The sequence below is a fragment of the Podarcis melisellensis genome (genome assembly GCF_964234715.1).
Source record: "Podarcis melisellensis genome assembly, chromosome: 15".
In the NCBI taxonomy this organism is placed as follows: Eukaryota; Metazoa; Chordata; class Lepidosauria; order Squamata; family Lacertidae; genus Podarcis; species Podarcis melisellensis.
In genome coordinates, this window is record NC_138532.1 from 2,907,515 (window position 1) to 2,934,229 (window position 26,715).

The following is a 26,715-nucleotide window of genomic DNA, read 5'->3' on the forward strand; positions in this document are numbered from 1 at the left end:
GGAAATGCACCAGCAAGTGTGGGATTAACACTTGCTTTGATGCAACATCATCTGTCCTCCATGCAAACAAATCAGAGTAAATTCTTATTAAATTGGATCATTTGATCTCCTTGCAAACAAAGACTCAATAGACACGTCGTCTGGAAGTGATGTGGTTCCTGGTAGAGATCCAGATTCAGCCACAAATTCTTGGTAGCTGCCTGATGGTCCTGATGGTTTATACAGGAAAAGCCGCTCCCTGGCTCGTGGCCCTGGACGTATCCTGATTCAGCCAGGGCTGCAAGTCTATTTAGCTGACATTCAGAGGATGATCTGACCTGAACTTTAAGTGAAAACCTTTTTTTTTGCAAAAAAGAAGACAGACACTTAGCATGGGATAGGTTTTTTTATTTTTCTCTCAGAAGGAATCCACCATAGGTTTTATAATGTTACTCATCCTTTAATTATAAAAATAAGCAGAGAAAATAACTTGCATCTTTTCTTGTTGCTGCGATAGATTTCAAATCTTTATAATGAACATATGGAGTTATTTTTTTCTTTTTCTTTTTTAAAAAAATGCAATTTAATAAATAAATAATGACATATACCAGATATGCTCACTGTTTATTCCAGTACTTGGCAAAAAAAATTAAATTATAAATACATACTTAAATTTATATATCTATATATGTATGGAAATGACACAAATTATCTAAAGTGCAGGGTGGGGGAAATCACAATTAAATCATGCAAATCTTATTCTTCTAAGATAAGCCAACTGCCAACTGAAGAGTGGGACTCTTCAATTTATAAGGCCAAACATATTTAAGAATTAGATGAATGAAATTCAGTCATATTTTACATTGGGTGATTACTATTTCCCTTCAAAACTCTACGGATTTATTCCAGAGCTGTGTTCTTGATTTGCCATAGACCCATTTTTGTTGTTGTTAAGGCTATCCTGGGCAGTTAAGTATCAGTGAAAGGCATTTAAGGTGCAATTCTAGACATGCCTACTCAGAAGTAAGCCCCAGTGACTTCAGCAGCACATGTTCCTAGCCAAGGCTGCAATCCTACAGAAGTTGACCTGGGACTATGACCCAAGGGGTTCAGTGGACTTTCTTCTGAGTGGACCTATGTGTCCAGGAGAGCAGCCTTAGGAGTATCTCAAACAACGTTGATGCCCTAAATGAAAATCAATTGCGCCCGTGCCTGTCGTTAGCCCTGCATCTTATTGTATGAGGTGTGGAACTATTTCTTCAGCAGAGTCCAGGAGAGGGGACAATTTGTGTTCTCTCATGTAACAATTTTCCCAGTTGAAAACCCCTTTCTTGTTCTTTACTAGTGAATGGAAGAGCGGTTGCAGTTGGGAAAGCTTAAACCATATTACCTCAAGAAGCTGATAGTAGGAAAAATTGTGTTATTCCTCTCAGTAGATTTTGCTGATTAGTCTGGAGTCTTTGGAATCCTACTGCCCCAGGCAAATGCATGTTCTGCCTACACCATCAAATGGTGGCCTTCAGATGTTGTTGGCTTCACTGTTGGCTGGGAGCTGATGTTCTGCTACATCTGGAGGGCACCATGTTGGCTACCACTGGCCTATGGGGTGGGACTACCCTTAGCTTCTGTTATTGGTGGACCTGCAGCAGGGCGCACCCTTCAAGAAAGAAATCTCATCCCTAAATATCAAGAGTCATGGGCTTTGGCGGAGCAAGAATTCTGTGATGGCTAAATTCCATGAATCAAAACATATGGGCATGAGGGGGGTTATGGCAACTGTGGAAAAGCTGAAATGTAAAGCAAGATCCTATAATATGACATAATACTCTTGCAAAAGAGATTGTTAACCCCCCCTTCCATTCAAGCATACATTTGAGATCTGGGCTATTCAGACTTCCACACTGATGGCCTTTATTGAGTGAATATAAACTTCAAGATTTGTTCCACAGGGTGCTAAGTACTGCTCAAGCTCAGACATTCTAGAACCCAAAATCCCCCTCACAAAGATTAATTTTCAAGCACGTTAGAAAGGGTGCAATCCTGCAAAATAGGAATCTAGCTCACCTGAAAAGTGTCAAGATTATAGTCCACAGCATCCCATCTAGACTGAGCTTGACTGCATAATACAGAGTGCAGAAATGCCTAACCGTCTGCAATTTCTTTTCGCTGCTTATAATCCTGTAGCAGCACTTTCTGGGATACATACTGTATATGGTAAATAAAGTCAGCAAAGACTGAAGTGCTGCCCCTGGCTTGAAACATATTAGCTGTAAGTTGCTGCTTAAAGGCTTCATGGTAAATATTCTATTGCTTTGTATATTTTTCCACGAGAAGCGTACTTTTGAAACGTTCTCTGCCCTCCTTAACCAATTTACAAATTGGCTATAGCGCCCCCAACTGAGCACACTTGGAATGCATAGGTCTCTCTTGATTTTGACTGCATGCCCAAAATGATTTCTCATCTTTAAATGCACATTAGAAAGAGCAGGAAAAGTTTGAGTCTTATTGGGAAAGTACAATATGTTCGGATGCTTCCTTCAAACTTTGACAGCATGCATGTTTGAAAAACTCAGATATACAGGGGAGTTGTAAGGTCTGGTCCAGATAAGCAGCTCATCACAGGATAGAAAACAACAACACTTGCACAATGAAAACTAGCCTTCTCTTTGACACATTCATTTTCTGAATTCAAACACAATTTATGGGAACAGTTTCACTGGCTCTGGTGTCAGCAGACAGCATTCCTGGGCAGCTGCTGAGGATCCACCTAAGCGGGGCTGTGCAAAGTACTCACTATTTACATTTTTAAATGATTGGGGGGGTCTATTACAGATTGCGGTGCTGCTGCTGCCTACTCTCGGTAGCAAGGTTCTTAGAAGTAAATCCTACTAAGTGCAATAGGGCTGACACCCTTTCGTAGGCCAAGGGATAGGAATCTGTGGTCCTCCAGGTGATGTTGATCTCCAGCTGCCATCGGCCCCAACCAGAATGGCCAGTGGCCAGGCATGATGGGAGTTGTAGTCCAATGAAATCTGGAAGGCCAAAGGTTCCCCCATCACACTCACAGGCAGTGTGCTTGGGACTGCAGCTTCATTCACTCTGGGGGCACTTGAGCTCTGCTCAGTGGTTCCTAAATAGTATCCATGGTGCAACAGTGGAGCCCTCCATGTTCCCCCTGCCTTCTCCACCCCTGATTTTTCCATGTTGAATGGCATGGTCTAAAAGGTGATTGGAAGTGAATTTTGCTGAATGCACTTAGAAGCCTCCCATCATAACGCAAGGCTCCAGATCATAAAGACAGCAACCAGTGGAGGCTTTTGCTCCATTTGGGCAAATGGAGCACAGCTCCACCAACCTCTGTCTGCCCCCAGCCAGCCCTCGCCTGTTTGCCTTCTTACTTACAACCAATCCATGGCATGGCCCTGGCTGTAAGATCCTTCTTCCTTAGTCTCATTATTGCCCCTTGCAGAACTCAGCCTGGAGAAGGATGGGAATAAGACTAGAATTAGTTGGCTCTGCCCGTCAAGGGCTCAGGCACCACCTGCTGTTGGCTCCCTGGCTTCCACCCCACAAGTCATAATGGGCCCCAGCCACTACTGACTCCAGGTCTGGAGGGGGCAGAACTGGCATGCGTGCCTCCACTTACCGTGGGGAGAGATAATTTAAGAATGCCTTAAGAATATTTAGTTTTAGAACCAAGAATATTTAGTTTTATCCAACAAGTGCCATTATTTCAATGCAGGCGGTGTTTAATGCTACCAGTGCCGGGGGGGGGGGGGGGAGGGGAAGGGAAAAAAAATCAAGGTACAAGATTAAAATGCATGCTATAAAGGTATTCTGTTCTGCATTTAAAAGCAGACTCCTCTGGAAATTATGTACAGTACATGAGTTCTACTATTTATACCACAGAACAAGTCTTGAAACTCTGTTCTCAAAACAACTGCCTTTTGCTCAAGATTCTTTTTAAAGCTTTGAATTAAGATACAGTACATAAGGATATTTGCTTGCTTTTGAAGCAGTGCAAGAGGTATGCAACTCCCACAGTCATGGCTGACCACAGACAAAGCACCCTAATAGAAATAAGGGCCTAGTGGTCACTGAGGTGGCAGACCTGTTGGCTGCACTATACCACTTCCAGCTGCAAGTATGGGGGTCCCATGGCTGAATGTACCTCTGTCTTCAAAAATACAGCCACCAACTAATCCACCCCCTACCAAGAATCAGAGTTGGAAGGAACCTTTTGCTCAGTGCACGGTCTGCCATACAGGTTCCCTTACAGATGCGCATCCGGCCTCTGCTAAAATACCTTTTGTGAAGGAGAGCCCATCAGTTCCTGAGGGAGTCCACTCCATTGCCCAAGAGCGCCTACTGCGAGCACAACAAAGGGTTTCAGCCATGCCAGACACAAACTTTCCATGAGTGGTACAGTCCAGACACAGATTTAACCTCCTGCCCCCACCAACACACGCATGAAAACAACACCAGGGACTATTTTGTACCACTGCTATGATCTATAGCAGAGGTAGGGACTCTGTGGCCTGCAAGCTGTTGCTGAACTTGGATCCGCCCCAACCTGCTTGATCAATGACCAGGGATGATGGGTGTAATCCAACATCTGGAGGGTCACAGGGTCCCCATCTCCATGACCTGGACAACTTGCAACACACCATCAATCTATGGCTGTCCTAAAACTGAACATACATGACCTTCCAACATTTTCCTCCCTGTTTGGTGGCAATGAAATTGATAGAGACTATTTCACTGTATATTCCCCATTGGAAGGAGGAAATCTGTAACACGGGGATGGTGGAAGCCACAGCCCCTCTCATTAGACTCCAAATCCCATCATCCAAACCATTGGCCACACTGGCTGGGGCTGATGGGAGTTGGAGTCTAACAATATCTGGACAGAGCTGTGCTATACCCATTTGCTGGGAGAGAGACATGCCATTAGTAGGGGTGGGGCAACATGGCTTCTTACATTTCCCTTAAAGTTCCCCCCCCTCCTCTGCTGCTAAAAGTAGCAACAGCAACAACTGCAGTAGTGGCAGCCAATCTGCTATTTTACATCGCCACAAAGCTCCAGAGCTAGTTCTGGTAAAGAAAAAAAATGGCAGCTGAAACAAGGAGAAGAAAAAAAAGGTGGAAAAGATTTGGCAAAATGACCCCTTTTTCCAGTGTGGTGATTGGGAAAACAAAGTACTCAGAATCCCTCTATTCCTCCCCCCTTTTGAAAAACTTTGGCTGCCCAATTATAGATAAACCTGTTTTTGGTGACCTTCATTCAGATGGTGTGTGCAGGTGTGGCCAAGAGCAACTGTTGCAGTGGGGTTCTCTCTGTGGCAGGGGTGGGAACCTGTGGTCCTAAAGGTGCATTTAGACTATAACTCCCACCATCCCCAGCTGGCTGGAGCTGATGTGAGCTGGAATCCAATAACTTATGGAGGATCACAGGTGCCCCCCCTTTTCTTGCTTTAGGGTCAACACAGTGCAAAAAATCAGTTTTGGTATAAATCAGGCATTTAAGGGATCTTCAAGCTTGAGAAAATTAAGAGCACAACAATGAGACCATAAGCCCAGATACGACAACCCTGTTTGGCCTTGGCCAGCACCATTCATAAGGAGACTTCCCAGCTGACCTCTATAGACTGTGCAACTGCTGTAGACTTGACTGGCCACCATTTATCTGCCAACTTAGTTCAGCAGAATTTAGCCTTCAACAGTTGACTTCATTCCCTCCCTGTACAAACTGCAATGGCATTTGAGCTACAGTACAGTGATAGTTTGGTGTTTGCTGAAGAAGTGCTGTTAACATTGCTTTCAAGAAAAGCCCAGATTCATTGGATTTCTTTATGGGAAGGTGAGTGGAAAGAAAAGAAGGTATTTCCATTTCAGGAATTAAGGGATCCCCTCTCCAACCAGAAATCCCAGGTCCATACAGCTTGTCTGAAGACAGCGAAAGAAAATAAATCCTCGCCATACCCTACCCCTCACCCAAAAACCCACCTGTTTTCCAGGGGCCGGTCTATACTGTACATTCATTTCAAACATATGATAAATTTCCTGTGACTATACCACTTCAAAATGCAGATAAGGGGATTGTATTTCTTGGCAGAGATGAGCAGGGAACATTCACAAACCCCTTGTCAATGAAAAGCCCAGGGGTCAATGGAGATGGTCTTTTGAGATATGCTAGTTGTTGTTTTTAAGTGTGTTAAATCTAAGGGCTGTACCCTATGCTGGTCCTACCCAGAGCAGACACATTGAAATCAATGGACACCTTAATTTCAGTGGGGCTACACTGAGGAGAACTTTGGTGGATACAAGCAATTGTGCATTAAATTTGCATCTCTCCTATCTGCACAATGAAGCAGCTCAGTCATAGGAGGAATATACCACATGTCGTTATTTGTTTTGAATGTGTAGATCAGCTCAGTGTTCCTTAAAATCAATTACAGTAAATTTCTGGTGTTTATTAATGCTAAAGGAAAAGAAGAAGTAAATTTCCTACTTTGGTAGAGCTTGGATTCCCACACCAGCCTTCACCAAATTAGTGCTCTCCAGATGTTTTGAACTACAAAACTCAAGAGCTGAGGTCCAAAACATCTGGGGGGAAACCAGGTTGGTGAAGGTTGCCCTACACTTCCACCCTCTCAAGGAACATTACACACTTTCTGAGGAAGAACGTTTCATGTGGGACTGAACAGGCCCCTCCCCCCGCAGATTTCGGAAATAGATTTTTAGCTTCTGAGGCTCAGTGATACGTCTCCGATTGAAGTCTGCTCTCGGATGGATTTGGGCACAATGATCTGTCTGCAGGAGGTGGAAAAGGCTGGCCATGTTTGGACCGATTTTTGCCATCAAACTGTCCTTTATGGTTGCCACCGTCTCTTCATCACATTCCAGTAAGCTTCTCACGAGCTTGTTGTAATACCTGTGTTAAGATCAGAGAGTTAGTTGTTCATATTTCCTCCCACCAATACAATTAAAGCATTTGTGTGGCATTTCGGACCACACCAAAGAACTTCATATGCATTATTTCACCACCACCACCATATATTACTTATGCCCCGTCTGTCTGGCTGGGTTTCCCCAGTCACTCTGGGTGGCTTTCAACAGGAGATTAAAAATACATTAAAACATCAGTCATTAAAAACTTCCCTAAACAGGGCTGCCTTCAGATGTCTTCTAAACGTCAGATAGTTGTTTATTTCCTTGACATCTGATGGGAGGGTGTTACACAGGGCAGGAGCCATTACCCAGAAAGCCCTTTGCCTGGTTCCCTGTAACTTTGCTCCTTGCAGTGAGAGAACTACTAGAAGGCCGTCGGCACTGGACCTCAGTGTCCAGGCCAAACAATGGGGGTGTAGATGCTCCTTTAGGTATACTGGACCGAGGACATTTGGGGCTTTAAAGGTCAGCACCAACACTTTTAACTGTGCTCCGAAACGTACTGGGAACCAATGTAGGTCTTTCAAGACTGGTGTTATGTGGTCTCGGCAGCTGCTCCCAATCACCAGTCTAGCTGCCGCATAGTTGGAGTTTCTGGGTCACCTTCAAAGGTAGCCCCACGGAGAGCGCATTGCAGTAGTCTAAGCGGGAGACAACCAGAGCATGCAGTCCACGGGCAGAGAGGGTCTCATTCTGTGTACCAGATGGAGCTGGCAGACAGCTGCCCTGGACACAGAATTGACCTGCACCTCCATGGACAGCTGGAAGTCCAAAATGACTCCCAGGCTGCGCACCTGGTCCTTCAGGGGTACAGTTGCCCCATTCAGGACCAGGGAATCCCCCACACCTGCCTGACCCCTGTCCCCCCAAAACAGTACTGCTGTCTTGTCAGGATTCAACCTCAATCTGTTAGCCACCATCCACCCCCCTGCCACTCACACAGGACCTTCAATAAAATGTTTACAAGCACCCTGCCACAAACTTCAGTATCAGAGCCAGAGCTTTTTTTCAGCCGGAACTCAGTTCTCACACCTATCAGGTGGGCATCGTTGCCATAATAAGAGAAGAGAGGAGGAGCTCAGGATGAGCTCCAGCCCCTCTTGTTCTAGAAAAACAGCACTGATCAGGGCCTAAGGACTCTCCCACACTTCCGCTTGTCCTGCTACTTCCTTCCAGGAAAACCAACGGTTTACGGCTGAATTGGACCAAATGGTGATCAGTTTTTCTGGGGGTTTGATGTTTCTTCTGATTCAGTGGTAAAGAGTGTTTGTTTTCCAGGGGAAAGATGCAAGGCAAACACAAAACTGCCCAGACCCATACCTAAGAAGCACGGGACAAGTGGAAAACTGCTTGGGTCCATGCAAAAGTGTGGCTGAGCCCTCACATCAATATAATTGTGTGGCTTGTAGCCATGTGAGAGGATATATATTTTTTTTAATGAATCCTAGATGGAAGGCAATTTTCATTTCAAGCATAAGACACAGAAGGGGGAGGTTTAACCATTTGCACCCCAGACACAACCCTAATGGAAATCCCCCCTCTTTGTGCCGCAATTAGCAACAGAGTTCACACCTCAGGCTCTCAGCTACTATATGACACTAGCTTCTCAATGCAAAGGTCTCTTGGTTCCTCAAAGGATTCCATCCATTCTCCCATGCTGCCCAGTTTTCTCAGAGAATGGGCCATTTCTAACATAGCTTCCCATCTGCAGAATGCTCTCATGAGGTGGCCTTTTGCTTCCCCTGTGTCCCTAACTAGAACCTAGCTAACTAGGAATGTCTTACATGCAGTTGTCATTGAAATGCAGAGCCAAACTAGACACAACCCCACCCATGCAATTAGCAACCACAGTGCCACCCTCATGTATGCCTTTTTGAGAAGCAATTTCAGGTGCAGGGCACATCAGGACCATGGCATACAGGCGGTGCTAACTGGCCCCTTGGGATTAGTAAGGCACAAGGCAGGAAGACCAACAGCTGTTGAAGCCAATGGCAGGTGAAGCTGGAGGCACTAATAGACAGAGCTCACTAATTCTGGCTTTGCCCCCATCCATCTCCCTGCTGACTTCTGCAAGGGCAAAACACAGACTAAAGGAGGAAGAGGAGGAGGGTGATAGGCTTTGTAGCCCCCTGGGCTGGAGGGAAGGCAGGTGGGAGCTGGCTGAGGTTGGTGGGGCAGTGCTCCTTAGAGCAGCTTTGCTCCTTTGCCCCTTGTGAAGTCCTGATTCAGATGCCTGCTATCTGCACTCTGGGTGGGAGGAGGGAGGCTCCATGATTATATTTGGCTTTAATGTTGGTATCATTTTTGTAAGTTGGTTTGCAGAAGTTTGTGAAAACATGAGCAATAAATACAATAAATGACAAACGTGATTTAAAAAAGCTATTGTTGCAGTTGCTAGTTGCATGAATAGGGCAACATCTGGTTTGGTCCATGGCTGAAATACACAAGGGCCGGTTTCCCCAGAGGCAGCCCCATGCATCTGAACGACAGAACCACATTGGTGAAGCTAATCTTGGGCATCATCTTTCGTCCCACCAGCTCAACCTCTGCAGACTCCAGCCACTGGGTGTGGGGTGGGGGGAACTGCTTCATGGAACTCGTGGAGTCTGCTTCCAAAGAGCCAGACAGTGGAGTTTTAAGAATCTGAACTATTCTGTCCTGCCCTACAATAACTGCTCCAGAAATGCAAGACATCTTTCATTTAGAGAAAGGAGGTTTTCACACACGATACTAAGAACCTCTTTAAGCATGGAATGAATCAATTCTGAATTAACTAAAAAAAGAAAGTAACTTTTAAATGAAATTAATGCTCTGGTCAATGTGACTTTTTCATTCAGTTACATACACAGGAAATAAATGCAAGAGAACACTTGAGAGTTCATGCAACTGGTCAATTCAAGAATGCTCTTGCTGCATTTTTGAGCTGAGTGGCGGCTGCTGGAAGCTGAAACAGATGACAGAAGTCCAGATTTTACTCAATCGTAGTCAATAAGAGGCTGATGCAGTGCAGTGGCTTAAGAGGACCTTGAGTTTAAGACCCTGATCAGTAGTCACAAGGGATGGGTGAATTTGTCAATTTTGATTTCTCTCAGTTCTCCAGTCTTAAGTTTACTTCTCCACATTTTCACATCAGTTTTTTTTTAATTACAAAGTCCTCATGAAAATTTATGTTAATTTCTCCTAAAACACATTTTTATATGTAGTTTTGACTAATGTACACATTCTTGCAAGTACCCCCCCCCCACTATTAATTCACAATCCTTGTATATGGATTTTTGCAAAAGTTGGTTGGAGATCTCAAAATTCAGATAAGTGTGAATTTTGAAGGATTCACCTTTAACCATGTACTGAACTGAATTTCTCCTCTGCCCCTACCATCAAGGTCTGATGAACACTTTGAGGACCTGAAAGCACCACAGAAATGCTAACAATTAATAGTTATCGGCACACAATGATTCTTTTGTGCTTTCCTTTGTTCTGTGACCCCCACAAATGATAGAGTAGTCCTATGCATTTAGTCTTGCTATTCCAATGATCCTCTCAGAGAGGGAGAAGATCTATCAAGAATTCAGCATGTGGGTCCCCCCCCCCCGCTATTACTTTTTGCACAGGCAGCTCCAGCTTAAACATGGACTTTGAAATAGGAGTGCACGCCAAGGTGAGACTTTCATTAGCTGACAGCAGCTTGGAGGCTCTGTCACTTCTTGTTCCAATGGTCAGGGATGATGGGAGTTGTAGTCCAGCATTATCTGGAAAGTCTCGTGTTCTCCACCCCTGGAGAAAAATCTCCTAAGCCGGTCCTGACATTTGGGCACCTTATACTTAAGGCAGGAAATAGTTTAATAAATAATAAATAAAAAAATACTGGTTCTGGGAGTGAATCCAGATTACTGGAATCTATGGTTTCTTTATCCAAGGGTCCAGCGGTGTGTTTGGTGAATTTCTTGCATGGGGTTTCGGGCTCATTTCCCAGATGCCATTACTGAAGAGAGAGATTCATCCCCTAGAAAGACTGTGGCGATTTTCTACATACTTTGCTGGCAAAGGACCCTATTCTAAAACCTGATGGCTTGACAGACAAGAGGATTCAACTTCCAAACTGAAAACAGCTTCTCCTGGATTCACTTTCAATAGTCTGACAAAGCAAACCACCTGTGACTCCAAAAAAGCCTTAAAGCAGCGATGGGGAACCTGCAGCCCTCCACATGCTGGTGGACTGCAGCATCCCTCCCTCCCAGCCAGGGGCAGAACACTTGCTTTGCACACGGAAGGCCCAGGGCTCGATTCCTGCCATTTTCAGTTAAGAAGGATCAGGTGGCAAATGATGGGAAAGATCTAGATTCATCTTGCCTAAGATACATAAATTTCCAGGTTGCACAAAACAATTTTATACCTCTCTGCTACGTCAAGATGAAAATGCAGATTAGCTACTCAGTTGCTGGATTTTGCGCTGCCATGATGGATATTTGTTGAAGGATGGTTTGCGCCACAAACGAGGCCCAAAATGCAAGACCTGTGCTCCTTCATGCTCCCTCCCTCAACAATTTGTCCTTGTTTTTATCTTTTTAAGTTATGTATGATATAATCATCTTTTAACTACTAGTTTTTTATCCCTTACCTGTTTAAGTCTTATGTGTTCAGTTTATCCGTATGTTTTATCTTATGCTTGTCTGTGACTGAAATAAAGTTTGATATTGGTACTTAGAAGACATTTGAAGGCAGCCCTGTATAGGGAAGTTTTTAATGTTTGGTGTCTTACTGTGTTTAAATTTGTTGGAAGTCACCCAGAGTGGCTGGGGCAACCCAGTCAGATGGGTGGGGTATAAATAATAAAAGTATTATTGTTGTTGTTAAATTTATATATTGCCCTTCAGTTGAGGATGACAGGGCAGTTTGCAATATAAAGAATGGAAAGCTTAAATTGTGAATAAAATTAATATGAGACAGCAAGAGCCATGGTGAAATGAAATCCACAGTGAGAAAGCTATTTGCAACTTCTGAGGGAACATTCTTAGAAGAACTAGAGAACAGGTGATGGGTAGGGAGACAGGACCCTGGATTCCAACACCCAAATGCTCTTGAGCAACAGATAAATTGGAGAGAGCAAGAGCTATTCCAGCTTATTATCAAGATAATGACAGAATGATTTGTTTACTTGAAGCAAGCCATAAGACAAAAGCCACCCCTTAAAGCTGTCTTTTGCAACCAATACCTATATAATGTAATAGCTTTGCAATAACCATATATAATACCTGCATATATAAGACAGGAGTGGGGAACCTGTGGCCCTCCAGATGGTGTTGATGAAGTTGTCCTACCATCCATGACCTTGCTGGCTAGGGCTGAGGGTCAGTTTGCACTGCAGGTCTAAAAACCAGCTGCAGACTACCAAGCGATGGGTAATGTGACAGAGCAGATCTAGCCATTAAACAGAGCTCTCCCTAACTTTAGTGGGTGCTCCTGATTGCTCCTTTGCAGATATAGCTTGCATTCCATGAATGTGATGGCCTGTTTGACCCATAGGGTCTCAGTTTTTAGAAAATGATTATAATCCCAGACCTATGAATGGCTAAGAACTCTGCAGAGAATGCATGGTGAAATTGCCAAAACTAGGAGAAAAAGTTCACATGGTCAGCACAACATAGAACCTTTGAACCCTGCAGGTCTTTGCCTGCCTTCTTTAATAGCTAGCTAAACCAGAGTGAATTGGTTTGTGCAAGTGTAACCAGTTCTGCCACTTCTATGAATCCCAGAATTTAAGAATTTGTTTACCTCGGTGCAGGACTGAGATGGTTTTTAAAAAGGAAAGAACATCCCACTCAATCTTCTCACCGATAATCTACACCTCTAGCTATGCCAATACACTTTACTTATCAACTCACCTTATGAATGCACCCCAAATGGAGGGTGTGCATAGCTCAGAGCACCGGCCTTGCATGCAGGAGGGTCCAGCTTCAACCCCACCCCAAAATCTCTAAGACAAGGCTTAAAACAGCAGTGCTTTGAGGGCAGGAGCTTGTGGTGGAAGAATAGGACACCCCCTACCCCAAATATTTGCCCTTATCACATTTGGGAAGGCAGGTGAAAAATAGAGGTTTACTTCATTTACTTACAATTTACAATTTTCTTCCATACCACCCGCTGACTTAACACAGTTCTCTGGGAGGTTTATCAGTAACAAGTTAAAACTGTAAGTATTTCCACAATACACATCTAAAGCTCTCTCCAACAGACCATTATGCCTGGAGTCTTATATTACTTAACAGCACTGCAGGTTGATTAGTAGTAGCAGATCCTGCTGCCCAGATCCCTGAAGAACTGCTGCCAGTTGGAGGAGGCCAGAGACAGTGAGCCTGTGGTCCTCTGGAGTGGTTGGACTCAAAGTCCCAACAGGAACTATGGTCAAAGGCCAGAAATTACAGGAGTTGCAGCCCAACAATATCTAGTTCACATTGTCATCTGAGTCATGTGAGGCAGTGAAGGTACTGAATTGGTGCTTTGATATGCTAATGGGCTGGATGAGGGCAAGAAACCAATTCCTGGATATGGGAATATAGGGCTGTGCTTCCCTTGAAGGAATAGGTACATAGTTTGAGGGTGCTTGAGGACCAGATGGCTTCAGTGGCAAGGAAAGTCCTTTCCAAGCTTCAGCTGGTTCACCAGCTACAAATATTCCTGGCAGGGCTGCAGTGGCCCATGCTGTGATCAGCTGTTGTTTGAAGGACTGCCATGCACTGCAGACAACCCTTGAAGACAACTCAGAAGTTTCACCGAGTCAATAATGCATGTGACAGAGGTTTGACAGGTACCACCAGGAGAGATCATATCACATTGATTCCTTAAACAACTGCCCTGGCTGCCCATCCACTTCTAAGCTCAATTTAAGGTGTTGCTGCTTACTTTTAAAGCCCCAAATAGTTTAGGGCCTGAATACCTGAAGAAGTGCCCCCGCTATAAGCAACTGCCTGTGCTTTCTGATCAGGTTTGGTTGATGATGACATGGGACAGAGTCTTCTTCGTGGTTGTTGGACTCTGAGTCCAACTCCATCAGCCCTAGCAAGCACAGCCAATGGTCAGGGAAGATTGGAGTTGTAGACTAGGAACCTCTAGAAGAGCCTTTCTCAACCTTGGGTCCCCAGATGTTTTTGGCCTACAACTCCCATCATCTCTGACCACTGGTCCTGTGAGCAAGGGATCATGGGAGTTGTAGGCCAAAAACATCTGGGGACCAAGGTTGAGAACCACTGCTCTAGAAGGTCATACACTACCCTCCCTTGCCTTACAGCAGGGGGTGGGCTACCTCTCTACTGGCCGTTGGAATTCATCCCTGGCCATGGCCCTTATCCCCAGGCCACAGTCCGCACTTGACGTGCCTGACACCCTTCTTGAGTGTTTGTCTGACTGGATTGTGCCCCTGGACTCTGATAAGCTGATACAGAGGGTGTGTGACTTCTGTGTGCAGAAACTAGCCTGCTGTACAAGGGTACAAGAATGAATATTAGTTGATCCACCTGCTTTTGCCTGCAGCCTTTTCATAGAATCATAGAATTGGAAGAGACCACAAGGGCCATCGAGTCCAACCCCCTGCCAAGCAGGAAACACCATCAGAGCACTCCTGACATATGGTTGTCAAGCCTCTGCTTAAAGACCTCCAAAGAAGGAGACTCCACCACACTCCTTGGCAGCAAATTCCACTGTCGAACAGCTCTTACTGTCAGAAAGTTCTTCCTAATGTTTAGGTGGAATCTTCTTTCTTGTAGTTTGGATCCATTGCTCCGTGTCCGCTTCTCTGGAGCAGCAGAAAACAACCTTTCTCCCTCCTCTATGTGACATCCTTTGCCTGAGAATCTTTTCCGCCCCCATACAGGTGTGTAAAGAACTGACATGGTTGTCATTTCAGCATTACGTAAACATGTACCTGTGTACCTAGAATAGAGGTGAGCAACTTTGGGCTCTCCAGGTGCTATTGGACTCCAACACCCATCAACCCCAACCAGTACATTCAACAGTCAAGGCCCTTCATGTGAAGGACCAAAGGTTCCCACTCCTCCCCGAGGACTTTCAAGTTTCTAAATGAGTGACTGTTTCAGACTTCTCTGCTATGTTTAGAGGCCCCTGCTGCCATTTAAGCTTTGCTAATGGCAGTTTTATGCTGCACCCCACCATGGTAACAGCAATGATAAAAATAAGGGCTGTAAGTCTTTAAAACAAATAACTTGTGGAGGGAACAAGCCTTCCCCCTTCCTGAAGCAGACAGTACAGTAGAGCGGCCAGGCCTGAAATCAGACAAGGCAACAGTTCAGCAAAGAAGGCCTTGCTTGAGATCAAATTGTGAAATAGGAGTCTTTTAAAAATGTTTTAGCCTAGTACACATACCCACATGCCATTTCAGATACCATTCAAGACTAACCATGGAAAAGGTGCCCTGACCTTTTAATGACCTCCTGTTTGACTGCAGTGCCATCTAGTTCATGCTTAGCTTCTGTTGGGGACAGCTGAGAAAGCAGGATTGCTTTGGGAAAACTTGTGTCAATTTACTAGCTGGGAAATTCTGTTGGCTTTGTTTCCAGCAGCACGAAGGACTACCTGCCCCCCTTCAGTCACTTGAGTTTTGCAGGTTGGAAGAGGCCCTGCGGCTTCTTACTCCCCCCACTGCAGAAATTGCTGCCTCCCTAGCTACATTCTCACAATTTTAGCAGGATTAAGACAATCACAGAAAGACCATGAGTTCACAGGAAGTTGCCTTACACCAAGTCAGCAAGACAGCAGTGAAGAGCTGCAGCCATTTCCTTTCAGAATGACAGCCACACTGGTCCATAAAACTCACTGCCATTCACCCTGACTGACAGCATTTCTGAACAGGCACTTTTCGTTACCCTACCTGGATATGCTGGGGGTTGAGTCTGGGGCCTCTGCATACACAGCAGATGCTCTGCCACTGAACATCCTTCAACTTATTGTGGAACAGCTTTAGTTCATTACTACATTTGCATCTTGCCTTTCCATTCAGGAGCTCCAGTTTTGGACCTGGTCCTCTTTCCACACCAAACTTTATCATCAAAATCAACCCAACTTGAACCAGGGTGAGCGCCAGCTTTTGGAGGGTCTATGAGCAATGCACTGACTAGTGAGCCAACCACTAAAGCAAGTCCACTCTTGCCAATGGAACCCCTGGCATGTGGCAGGTCCCAGCTATGTTAACCCTCATCCCTGGCCATGTCTTGAATATGCTTTTTCAAGAAGTGTACTCATGTCTTTTATAGTGCACAAACAAGCCTACCTGTTTGAGAAGTGGCTCGGAAGCTGGACGACTTCTGTGATCGCTTCTGTGTTCTTTTTTGCAATGCCACAGATGTCCAGCTTGCTGTAACATTCCTCCTGCACCTCAGAAATCATTCGCTGGAATGTGGAGCATCTCCGAATGGCGAGGAACACTTTCGAGGTAATGCCGTTTGCAATGCACTTCAAGCTCTCCTTCACAAAGGCTTTCCCCTGCCAATTGATTGTTAGGGTGTAAGTGACCAGGTTAAAAGAACAGGAGTATGAATCTATACTGTATACTATGCTTTTGCCACATGTAATTAATGATCCTCAAGTGGGAACCTCAGTTAGCAATGGGCAAACGTTGATTTTAGTTTCTCATTTTTCCAGGTCTCCACCTTTCCAGTTCAAGAGGTTTTGTTTTTTTAAGTTCTCATAAAAATTCAGAAGCATTTTAGTGCAAATTTCTCCCTATATATACATATGTCTGTTTTTACAACTATATGCATTTTTGCACATATTGCTTTCCTGGAGAACTGCATTGCAAAATTCAAAGAAGTGGTAATTTTAAAATTACAGCAGAGTTTCTGTTTGCATTTTATTTTGGGAAGTAAAAGTTAGGTAGATTTGCCTTTAAATGCAAACTAGACTGAATTTCTCCTCTACCCCTGCCAGTGGGGATGACTCCATTTCAGCATTCTGGACACCCAGCAAAGCCTTCTCCCAAGATACTCCATTCCCCTCCTGTTCTCCTCCCAAATTCACTAGTCCTCCCCCCTTTTTGGTTCGCCCTATATAATTTTTTTTAAAAAAAATGTACTTTTGCCAACTTGTGTTTTTCCCTAAGCCTGCTGTTCATGGGCTGTGCTGTTTTGGCTACTTAAGGAGAATTCAGAAAACCAAATTCACCCTTAGCATGTATATTGGTAACTGCAACTAAAGCTTCAGTACATACAAAGCTTACTTGGCAACACTGAGGGCTCATGTACACTTCCATTTTCCTCTGGGAAAGCCTGCAGTTTAGCATGGAATCGGAACAAACAGCAATTGGGTTTCTTTTGTGGGTTGCTGTTTGTTATGATTTAGCACTAAATCGCAGGTTTCCTGGGAGAAAGCAGAAAGGGAAAGGCAAAACCACTCAGACCTGTGCCTAGAAAGCCTGGGAGAAGTGGAAAAACTCCCAGACTTGTGTTTTTTAGGGACTAGCAGAAGAGGGGGTGCAGTAGGGTGGGGACGTAACAAGGCATAACGGGGTGGGGCAGGCTTACACACGCTCCGCTGACCCACAAGGGGGCCCAGATTTGTAACCCACACACAAATTGGGGATTGCCTGTAAAAAGAAAAGACCACACCATGTAATATTCTCACATAGCACATATTATTGAGGAGAGAACATTGAAGCAAAATTAGTGTAAGTGGCCTCCTACATTTTGATATTTTATTATTTTTTTTACCTGCCATTTATCAGCAAGTTCCAGGGTAGGTTACAACAATTTAAAAGTAAATATTAAAAGCAGTTAAAATGGTCATAGGAGTAGGATGCATGCTGAGAACACACACCAGCCGGTGTCCAAGGTCAGGGTAAAGTGAGATGCCTTAAGCATACAATGAAAGCTGTATAATGATGGTGCCACACCCATCTCTGTGGGGAGGGAGTTCCACAACTTAGGGGCTGCCACAGAGAAGGCCCTCTCCTGGACTCCCCCCCCCCCCGTGAATGTCTGAGGGTGGAGGAGTTACCAAGAGAGCCCTAACCCACACCCTATAATAATGAACTTTAAAATTTGCCAGTTTGCTGTTCTTATTTACTGGCATCTTAAAATCTCCAGCCTAAGGAAAGCCACTCCACCTTGTCCAATGGTAGGAATGGCCAGGGCTCTACACTTGGTGGGTTAGGTGCCAAGTTTCTACTTCCTAGCCTCCTGGGAAATAGAAGTCGCAAGTCATGTCAGGCTGATCTGCACTGCACATCTCCCTGCCAGCTCCCACAGTAGGAGTGGCTGTGTGAAAAGAACATTTGTTTCCTCTTGAAAGGGAAGCTTGATTCTCCACCCCACAAGACATCCTCTGCCAAGCCTTCACACACAGTGAGTGGAAAATGTACTGTCATAGAACGGACCCCTAGTCCCAACCCACCACTTGAATGTATCCGCTGTGTTAATAATTTTTTTAAAAACAACAACAACAACAACAACTGAATAAACTGTCTCTGGGTACAAGTTATCACATATTTGCAGCAAATAAAGCACCCGACATAGAATCATAGAATCATAGAGTTGGAAGAGACCACAAGGGCCATCGAGTCCAACCCCCTGCCAAGCAGGAAACACCACCAGAGCACTCTTGACATATGGTTGTCAAGCCTCTGCTTAAAGACCTCCGGAGAAGGAGACTCCACCACACTCCTTGGCAGCAAATTCCACTGTCGAAAAGCTCTTACTGTCAGATTGCATTTGATATGTCTTGCTGCAGACATATCTGCAGCTACTTAAAATATAGGTGCTTAAGGGACAAAGGACAATTCAGAAGCTCTTCATGCAACCAGCAGCTTTGTTGCAGCTCAGTATCATTGATAACTGACCAGCAGTGACCTTCCAGAACTTCAGGCTGGAGTCTTCCCTAGGTCTACCTGGAGATAACAGGGACTGAACCTTGGACTTTTGGGAAGTTATCTGCCAGTGAGCTACAACCCTTATTTGCTCAAATAGCTGGGACTCCACCAGGCTTAAGAACAAAATGGGCCATATACAAATAAAATTATTTATGTATCCCCAGTAGTGGGCCATGTTGGCTGAGGCCAAGGGAAGTTGACACCAACATCATCTAGAGGGCCAAAGGTTCCACTGTCCCTGTTTTAAAGAAAACAAGACACTTCATTTTAAGAGGATACACACATGCATCACAGCAACCAGCATCTTAGAAGAAGCATTTCCTTCTGTGGAATAAGAGAATGCTTCTTTTTAAGATTGCATTTGATATCTGCAGTTGTTGTAAGACAGGGGTTGGGAAGCTCCAGCCCAAAAGCCAATTTAGGCCACTGAGGCCTCCCTGATTGGCCTGTAAGGCTGTCTCAGCCAAGCCAAGTCCACTCTCCATCAGTTGCACTATATGAAACTAGGTGAATTCTGAGAACTTATGTACAATACAATAGTATTGGTTGCAGCAGCGTCTCACCCCTGGGCATATGAGTCAAAGAAAGCTGCCTCCTACTCAGACCCCTGGCTCATATAGCTCAATAGCACCTACACCAAGGGGAACCAGTGGCCTTTCAGCTGTTGCTGGGCTACAACTCCCACCATCCCTGAACATTGACTATATTGCATGAGGCTGATAGGAGCTGGAGTCCAACAACATCTGGAGGACCAGCTGTTCTCCACCCACTGATCTGCACTGACTAGCAGAGACTCTCAAGGGTTTCAGACAGGAGACTTTCCTATCTCTAAGTGGAGATGCCTTTTGCAAGGAAAACATTGCACCACCATGGAGCCCTGGCCCTTCTCCCCCTATCCATCAGCAAGGAAGCTGCAAGGGAAAAGGGGTTAGGCTGATACTGTACCTGAGTGTCAAATTTAGCTGCACTGTAGAGAAAGGATTTGCAGATGTCATACATGCCACCTGTGTCACATGTGGAGTTTTCCAGGCAGGCAAAAGCACCACACCCTACTTGGAGGGCACTATTTAAACACCGCACCACATCCGCTGCAAAAGAGAAGGGGTAGGGAGAAGGAGAGTCCATCTTAATACAGACTTCTGCCATGCCTCATGTTTCCATAGCAGCTTTCAACTCAATTGAAGGCATTTGCCAGCAATTGTTAAGTCATTGCTTTCCTCTTGGAGTGTGCATATTCTACACATCACCTTTAACAAGCACCCACAGCTAAGCCACCACACCTCAAATGCATTTCTGCTGCAAGAGTCAGCTTCCAGCACCTTGGAGAGTACATTTTCTGCATCAAGCCTTTTTTGTGTGTGAAATACACCAGGAGGACACCATCCCAGAAAGTCTTAGTGCATAATTGGACAGTTGAACCACAGGTGACAGGCACTAAACTAAGTTCCTGAAGGCACTGTTGCCTATTCATCACAAACACAGTAAGTCAGACATGCTGTATTTGGGGGTCCTCCTGTTCATTTTGGTGAGGTGGAGTTCTGCCCTGAAGTCCAGCCCTCATAGCACCACTGGTTTTAGGGACTCCAAACTGGAAAGCATGACTGCCAAGAAAACAAAAGTTTCTGGTGCTTTCATTTTACAAACCAAGCCGAGAAGCCTCCACCCCAGTTATGATGCCACTTTATAAACATTTGATTTGTCACTCCCAAACTGGTACCCTCCAGCTGTCTTGGACTACAAGCCTCAGTCAGCCCACCAGTCAGGGATGATGGGCTTGGCCAAACTTGGTCCTCCATATGCTTTGAGACTACAACTTCCATCACCACTAGCTAACAGGTCCAGTGGTCAGGGATGATGGGAATTGTAGTCCCAAAACATCTGGCGGGCCAAGTTTGGCCATGCCTGATGTAGTTCAGCCAAGCTGGAAAATGCTGCATTAGATGAACCTTCCCATCTCACCCTTCCACACTAGTGCCATAGTGAGAATGGTGGAGAGGAGTTTGTGTGTTTGTGTTTGTGTGTGTAACTATTAACATAGCAAAACATTTTTATTGCAACAAGAACCATAGCACAAGTCCACTGTTTGTAGCAATGTAACCCAATTTTACAAAGCAGGAAGAAACAAGCACATAGTTACAGTCCTGCAATGCGACACAGTCTCCAACAAGCAATGGATGTCAGACTTTGGGGCTATTACAACTGCACATTCAAAATGGTTAGTATGTACAGAAACACCCTTCCCAAAGTGCTAATTCCAGACATTGCTAGTTTGATATATCAGCTTACTGCCAATGCACCTAAGAAGCGTCACATTTTATTTTAACAGTTCACAGTTTAGCAGCCATTGCAATGCAAAGACAGACAGGTAGGGAGGAGGGAAAAGGCAAAGTTGGGTTGTCATGGCCACTGCAGGACAATTATGGGGTGGATGAGCAGCCAAGTGGCAGTTCATTCCAGCTGAGCTGCTTGAGTGGGTGTCGCTGTCTCACCTCTCCTTGAGAAGCAGCCAGGAAAAGGGGCTGCGTATGATGACAATTCTGAGAAAGGAGGTGCCAAAGGACACTTTGGCCCACGCAGGCTCTCACTCCAATGCAACCACCACAAATCCTTAAGTGAGGAGTGGGGAAATGCCACCCCACAGGCCTAATAAGGCCTTGCCAGGCCTCCTCATTTGCCCAAGCCACACCTACCTGCCCTAAATCTGATGTCATACATGTGGGGTGAGTAAAGACTCAACTGCACCAAAATGGGGTTTGCCAGCACTGCTTACCAGTTGGCCACCAGGGCTTAAATAGCACTGTGCCTTTGCCCGCAGTTTGATTTCAACCCCTGCAGTCAAAAATAGAGGTCAATGTGACATAATGTGGTTGACAAATAGGTGACCCCACTCCCTGTCGAGCTTGGCGTGAAGGGGGTGGGGGTACAAGGATCATGCTTCCCTGCCTGCCAGATCCCATTCCTTACTCCTTATCATTCTATAATGGCTTGCTTAAGGCCACTCAATGAGTTTTGGGCCGAGTTTATGAACTATGGGCTTCATCAGTTAAAAAGACACACATGACCATTATGCTCACTGAGGGCTTGCATTTGAGTAGACATGAATGGGACTGTTGGCTTCCAACTTCATTCCAATTTTTAAACTCTGTGTAGTGTGAGTGTGTTTCTGCATGTATAGGAAAATGGTAATTTCCCATTCCAAGTCAACATTCAGACAAGGGAGAGATTATTTGGAGAAAAAGCAGTTTTGAATTATTGCTAAAATTCTGGGTGGCAAGTCAGTAAACCTTTCAAGGACAGGCTGCCAAGAGGAGCAGAGGAATACCTAGCATTTTACGGACTAGAGGTGTGGCTGCAATGCATACATAATGGGCATGTTTCTATGGAATGCTTGATTGGAAAAGAGTTTCTGAACGCATGCTACAGTGCTGTGCTCTCCCTCTTTTGTTTCTGGGTAGCAATGCATGACTGTGCTAATTTTGGTTTCTCATTTTTCCAACCTTAAGTTCAGTTCTCCACATTTACATGTCAGTTTGAAATTAGTCAGTATTTCTTGTGCCAAGTTTCCCTATGCATATTTTAGACATGATTTTGCTTAATAAATTCAGTTTGCTAAGCAATTTCCACCAATATATACATTTATATGTACACTGTATTAGGTACATTCTCATGCACATCACATGGTGGAGAACTGCATTGCAAAATTTGGAAAAGTGCAAATTCTGAAGGATGGCTGTGCTCTAGTTTGAATAATGTTTTGGAAAGTAAGTACTGGGTAGCTTTGCCTTTATATGTAAACTGAAGTTAATTTCTTCTCCATTTGGGAACTGTTAAGTACTGTCAAATATGTATATCCTGACTGGGGCAACCTGGTTGAATGGGCAGGGGGTGTAAGTAATAAATCATCACCCCGCTCTTTATAAAAACCAGGATTACCTCTGAGATGCATAGAAAAATAAAATAAAAACCATCACAGAACCTAAGCCACACCTGATGGCATTCCAACTCTTACAGAACACTACAAGCATTCCAGGATAAAAGAAGGCGCCTTAACTCACCTCCTGAAAGCATGCACCGACACAAAGTGTTGGGCATCACTTGAAGGTAATTCTGGAGGAACTGTGACCTCATTCCTCACCTTGCCAACAATGGGCTGATGCTCCAAGGGGCCTTCGTCACTAACCTTAATGAGCAAGGGGTTCATGTAGCGAGAGGAGCTACTTTGCATATATAGGACCCAGACTATCTTGATGTGAATGCTCTCCCCAGAGAAGGACACATGGTGCCATCATTGCTTGCTTTTTGGCACCAGCTGAAACATTTCCTGTATTGCAGGGGGTCCCTTGAGTCCCTTCCAACCCGAAGATTCTATGATTCTTACTTACCCAGGCTTCCAGTTGCTAACTGAGCAGGTAGCGTTATGTTTTCTGACCCTTTAGTGCTCATCTTTTAGTGGGGTGGGAAGGATTTGTCTATTTTTGTTCAGGAGAACTTCCTAATGGATGATGCCCCATTGGACATTTCTACCCGCTTTAAATTCAGTCACCCTTAATGTTGCCCCAAACCTCCCATCTAAAACAGCTGTATTATGGTATAAACTTTATAACTTAGCCTAAAGAATCACTACGGAAGGGGGTCAATTTGCACAACTATCCTTTCTGTTCCAAAATTGAACATCCCGTGCTTCTGGTGTGACACACTAAAACAGTTTAAATATAGGAAACTGCAGTCCCTTACATTTAAAAATAGATAATGCATTCTACACTCACTGTGTTGTTTGCTTTCTATGTGAAGGTGTCATGGAATTGGCAGCTGAGCGTTGCAGTGCACAGCTGGAAGAAGCATGGGGTGAGTATATACTGTAGAAAGAGGCAAATTACCATTGCCTTAGGATGCTCAGTGGCCAAGAGCAGTGGACCAGCACATCGGCTCATAGCAAGTGCTCACCTTCATCAGCCACATAGAGAAGTTGTTGAAGCAGCAGGATCTGACGCTTCCAAATCATGTTGGATGTTTGAATGGATGCACTGCGAACATGTCCGTCTGCTTAAATAAGGACCCAATGGTGCCATCAGGAAAGGACTTTGAATCAAAAAGGCAGGGCCCCATTTGATGGGATGAGCACAGGGCTTCCAGATGCAGCAAACTGGCTTGCCACATTTGATAGTAATTATTATTTAAATTCTCTTTTGAAGGGGGCCCATAAACCCAGAGTCTAAGCTTACCTTATCACTGTAAGCATTTTGGACAAATGTTTCTTTATCTTTCAACTCCAGTTTGAAAAGCTGTCACTAATACAGGCTTTCTAATCCCACTAAGTTGAGTGTAAGGCTCCAGTTAAGATTTTGCAGACAGTCACGGTGGTGAAATGGTTGAAGTGTCAGACTAAGATTGAGGTGACCCCAGCTTTAAATCCCTACTCAGCCATACAACTGACTTAGTGACCTTGGGCTAGTCATTTCTGGGCATAACCTACCGTACAGGGTTGTTGAAGGGGATTAGATGGAATGTACAGGGAGAAAATCATGTAACCCGCTTGAGCTCCTTGATGGGAAATTAGTAGAGTAATGCAGTAAATGCAGTTAAAGCCCAGTAGTTAAGCTCATGGAGGTGAGCAGAGCAGCATAAAGAACTTAGGAAGAGCCGCCAGAGTTTGTGCACAAGGCTGAACTATTTAAATATGTCAGCAGGACAATTTTCTTCCAGAAGCTGGCTGACAATCCACCAGATTTCTCCCCTGCCTGCAGGTGAATTGGTGTAACATTTTTCTCCAAGCTGAATTTCTACTCAGTCATGCAAAGGGAGATCTGTTACTTTTTGCCTGATCATGTTTCATATCTTAGGAATGACGTGCAAACCAGGACTTTTAAAAAATTGGGATGCTATTTCTCAGGGAAGCAGAGGATTTTAGATAGTAGTTCTAGAAACCTAGTGAAAAAGCTCGTTAATTTCTAGTCAAGTGTAGCATCTTGCCATGGGTACCTTTTAAATGAGAACACTGCATGTTTCAATGATAACTTATATGCAAGGAAAAAGAACTATTTGATAAGACAAAGCTCTCTGCAAACCACCCCTAACTATCCTCAGAAATAAATACCCTGTGTGTGTGTGTGGGGGGGGGGGTATTATTTGTTACTATGTTTTGCATTTTTGTGTTTTTATATTGCAAACTCCCCTGTGATCTTTGGATGAAGGATGGCATAGAAATTTAATAAATGAATGAATGAATGAATGAATAAAACAACTCATTTTATAACAATAGGTTTCCATAGATTCAGGTTATAACTTGGCACTTAGCATGTTCAATATGTATTAGGGCTCTTATTGTTTTAGGCACAGTGGAATAACTGAGACCCTTTGTTTCTATAGCAACCAAGTACAAAAGGAAATTGAGCAAATACCCTAGAACTGTGCTGCAGAGTCTTGCAGATCTGAAATAGCAGCCTCTCTTGGCAAGTGTCAAATCAGAGGAGTATAAATGTCTTTATTTTAAATGGGAAGCATAAGCAGCAGCCAACAACTGAGCCTTTTCAAAAGTGTTTAGCTTTAGGTAAGTCAGCAAAACATATACAGCCCATTTCTCAAATGGAACTAACTTGTTTTAAGACTGTATTGGTAACATGCAACATGAGAATTTCTGATTTGACTGTAGAGCAAGGGAGGATTAAAAGTTAGAAGCCAGAAAGGGAAGGTGTAGATTTTCAGATGTAGGTACTTACATGGGGTACACTGCTCCCAGTACAGCTATTAAGGCTCCATACACACCATCCGCTTAAAACACATGTAAAACACATCACCCCCAAAGAATCTTAGGAACTGTAGTTTTCCCTCACAGAGCTACAGTTCCTAGTACCCCGAACAAACTACGGTTCTCAGGATTCTTTTTTCGGGGGGACGGCAGGGAGAACGCCTTAAGTGTTAAGGTGCATACACAGCCACACACCATCTTTCTATTTCCAGAGTAGTAGGTTAGCTCTGTTAATCTGCTGCAGCAACATCACGAAAAGTCTCGGGGCACCTTGAAGACCAGCCAATTTAATTCTAGCAGAAGCTGTTTTGGGGGCGGGGCGCAATTCATCCGAGGCATGAAGTGTTCGCTAGGGAATGGTGCTTAACTTGGAGATGGGTGAACCATTCTGCTTCAGTTCACTTCTCCAAGAAGACTGGAGGCCTCCGCTGTGGCTGAAGCGGACGGCGCAGTGTGAACCACCTCGAATACTACCCCGCATTTAGGATCACTACACCAGCTCCTGAAACGAGCGAGCGCTCTCCTCCCATTCATTCGGCTGTGGCACAGCGGCAGAAAGAGAGGGAGAGAAGCAGGAGGCATATTAACGCAGCGTGAAGTTCTCCTGCGCAAGCTCCCCTTCTGCACACAGCTCCCGTCCTTTCTTTGAGTGGGGCAGCGGCTTGCGCAGGAGAACTTCCCGCCGGCGTTTGCGGCCAAAGTGAGCCGCAACAGCTGTCTGCACGGGCTCCTGCCTGCAAAGGAGAAAGAGGGTACCTGAATTTTGCGCGGCCAGCCTGGCCTTCCTGGGGCTGAAGGAGTCATTCTGCTCCACTTCGTAAGTCGCAGCAGCAGCGGCCGCCAGCAGCAGCAGCAGGACCGCCGACTTTCGGAGCATTCTCTGCTAAGTTTCCGCTAAGTTCTCGCTTCGGGCTTCTCTCGCTTTCTGGCCCCCTCTCGAGCTGGAGCGAAGACGCGGAGCCGGACGGGGCTGGAGAAAGGAGCAACCGATGGACTGCCGCGCCGAGTCCGTCAAAGCCGCTGCTCTCCGTCGCCACTTGGACTCCCCTTCCTCCTCCTCCTCGCTGCAGGTGACCAACCTGGAGTTTTTATAGCCACCCTGAGAGGTTCCTTCCCCCTCCCCACCCCTACCTCCAAGTTCAAGAGCCAATCAGGAGACGCGGTGGGC

The 26,715-nt window shown here is 44.9% G+C and overlaps 1 protein-coding gene across 1 annotated transcript; it reads right to left on the reverse strand.

The window, feature by feature from the left end:
* Positions 1-366: 366 nt before the first annotated feature.
* Positions 367-26,596, reverse strand: STC1 (stanniocalcin 1). Its single transcript, XM_081889671.1, has 4 exons — positions 26,304-26,596; positions 19,748-19,890; positions 16,211-16,422; positions 367-6,913 (listed from the first exon to the last, which is right to left on the reverse strand). The coding sequence occupies exons 1-4, from the start codon at positions 26,422-26,424 to the stop codon at positions 6,643-6,645; spliced, it is 747 nt and encodes a 248-aa protein (XP_081745797.1). The 5' UTR covers positions 26,425-26,596; the 3' UTR covers positions 367-6,642.
* Between the last annotated feature and the right edge of the window lie 119 nt (positions 26,597-26,715).

Coding starts and splice junctions, on each gene's coding strand:
- STC1 (XM_081889671.1), bottom strand. CDS start 26,424: ATGCTCCGAAAGTCGGCGGTCCTGCTGCTGCTGCTGGCGGCCGCTGCT. Junction 16,423..19,747: donor CAGCTAAATTTGACACTCAG/GTACAGTATCAG, acceptor ATCAATTGGCAG/GGGAAAGCCTTTGTGAAGGA. Junction 6,914..16,210: donor CCGAGCCACTTCTCAAACAG/GTAGGCTTGTTT, acceptor ATCTTAACACAG/GTATTACAACAAGCTCGTGA.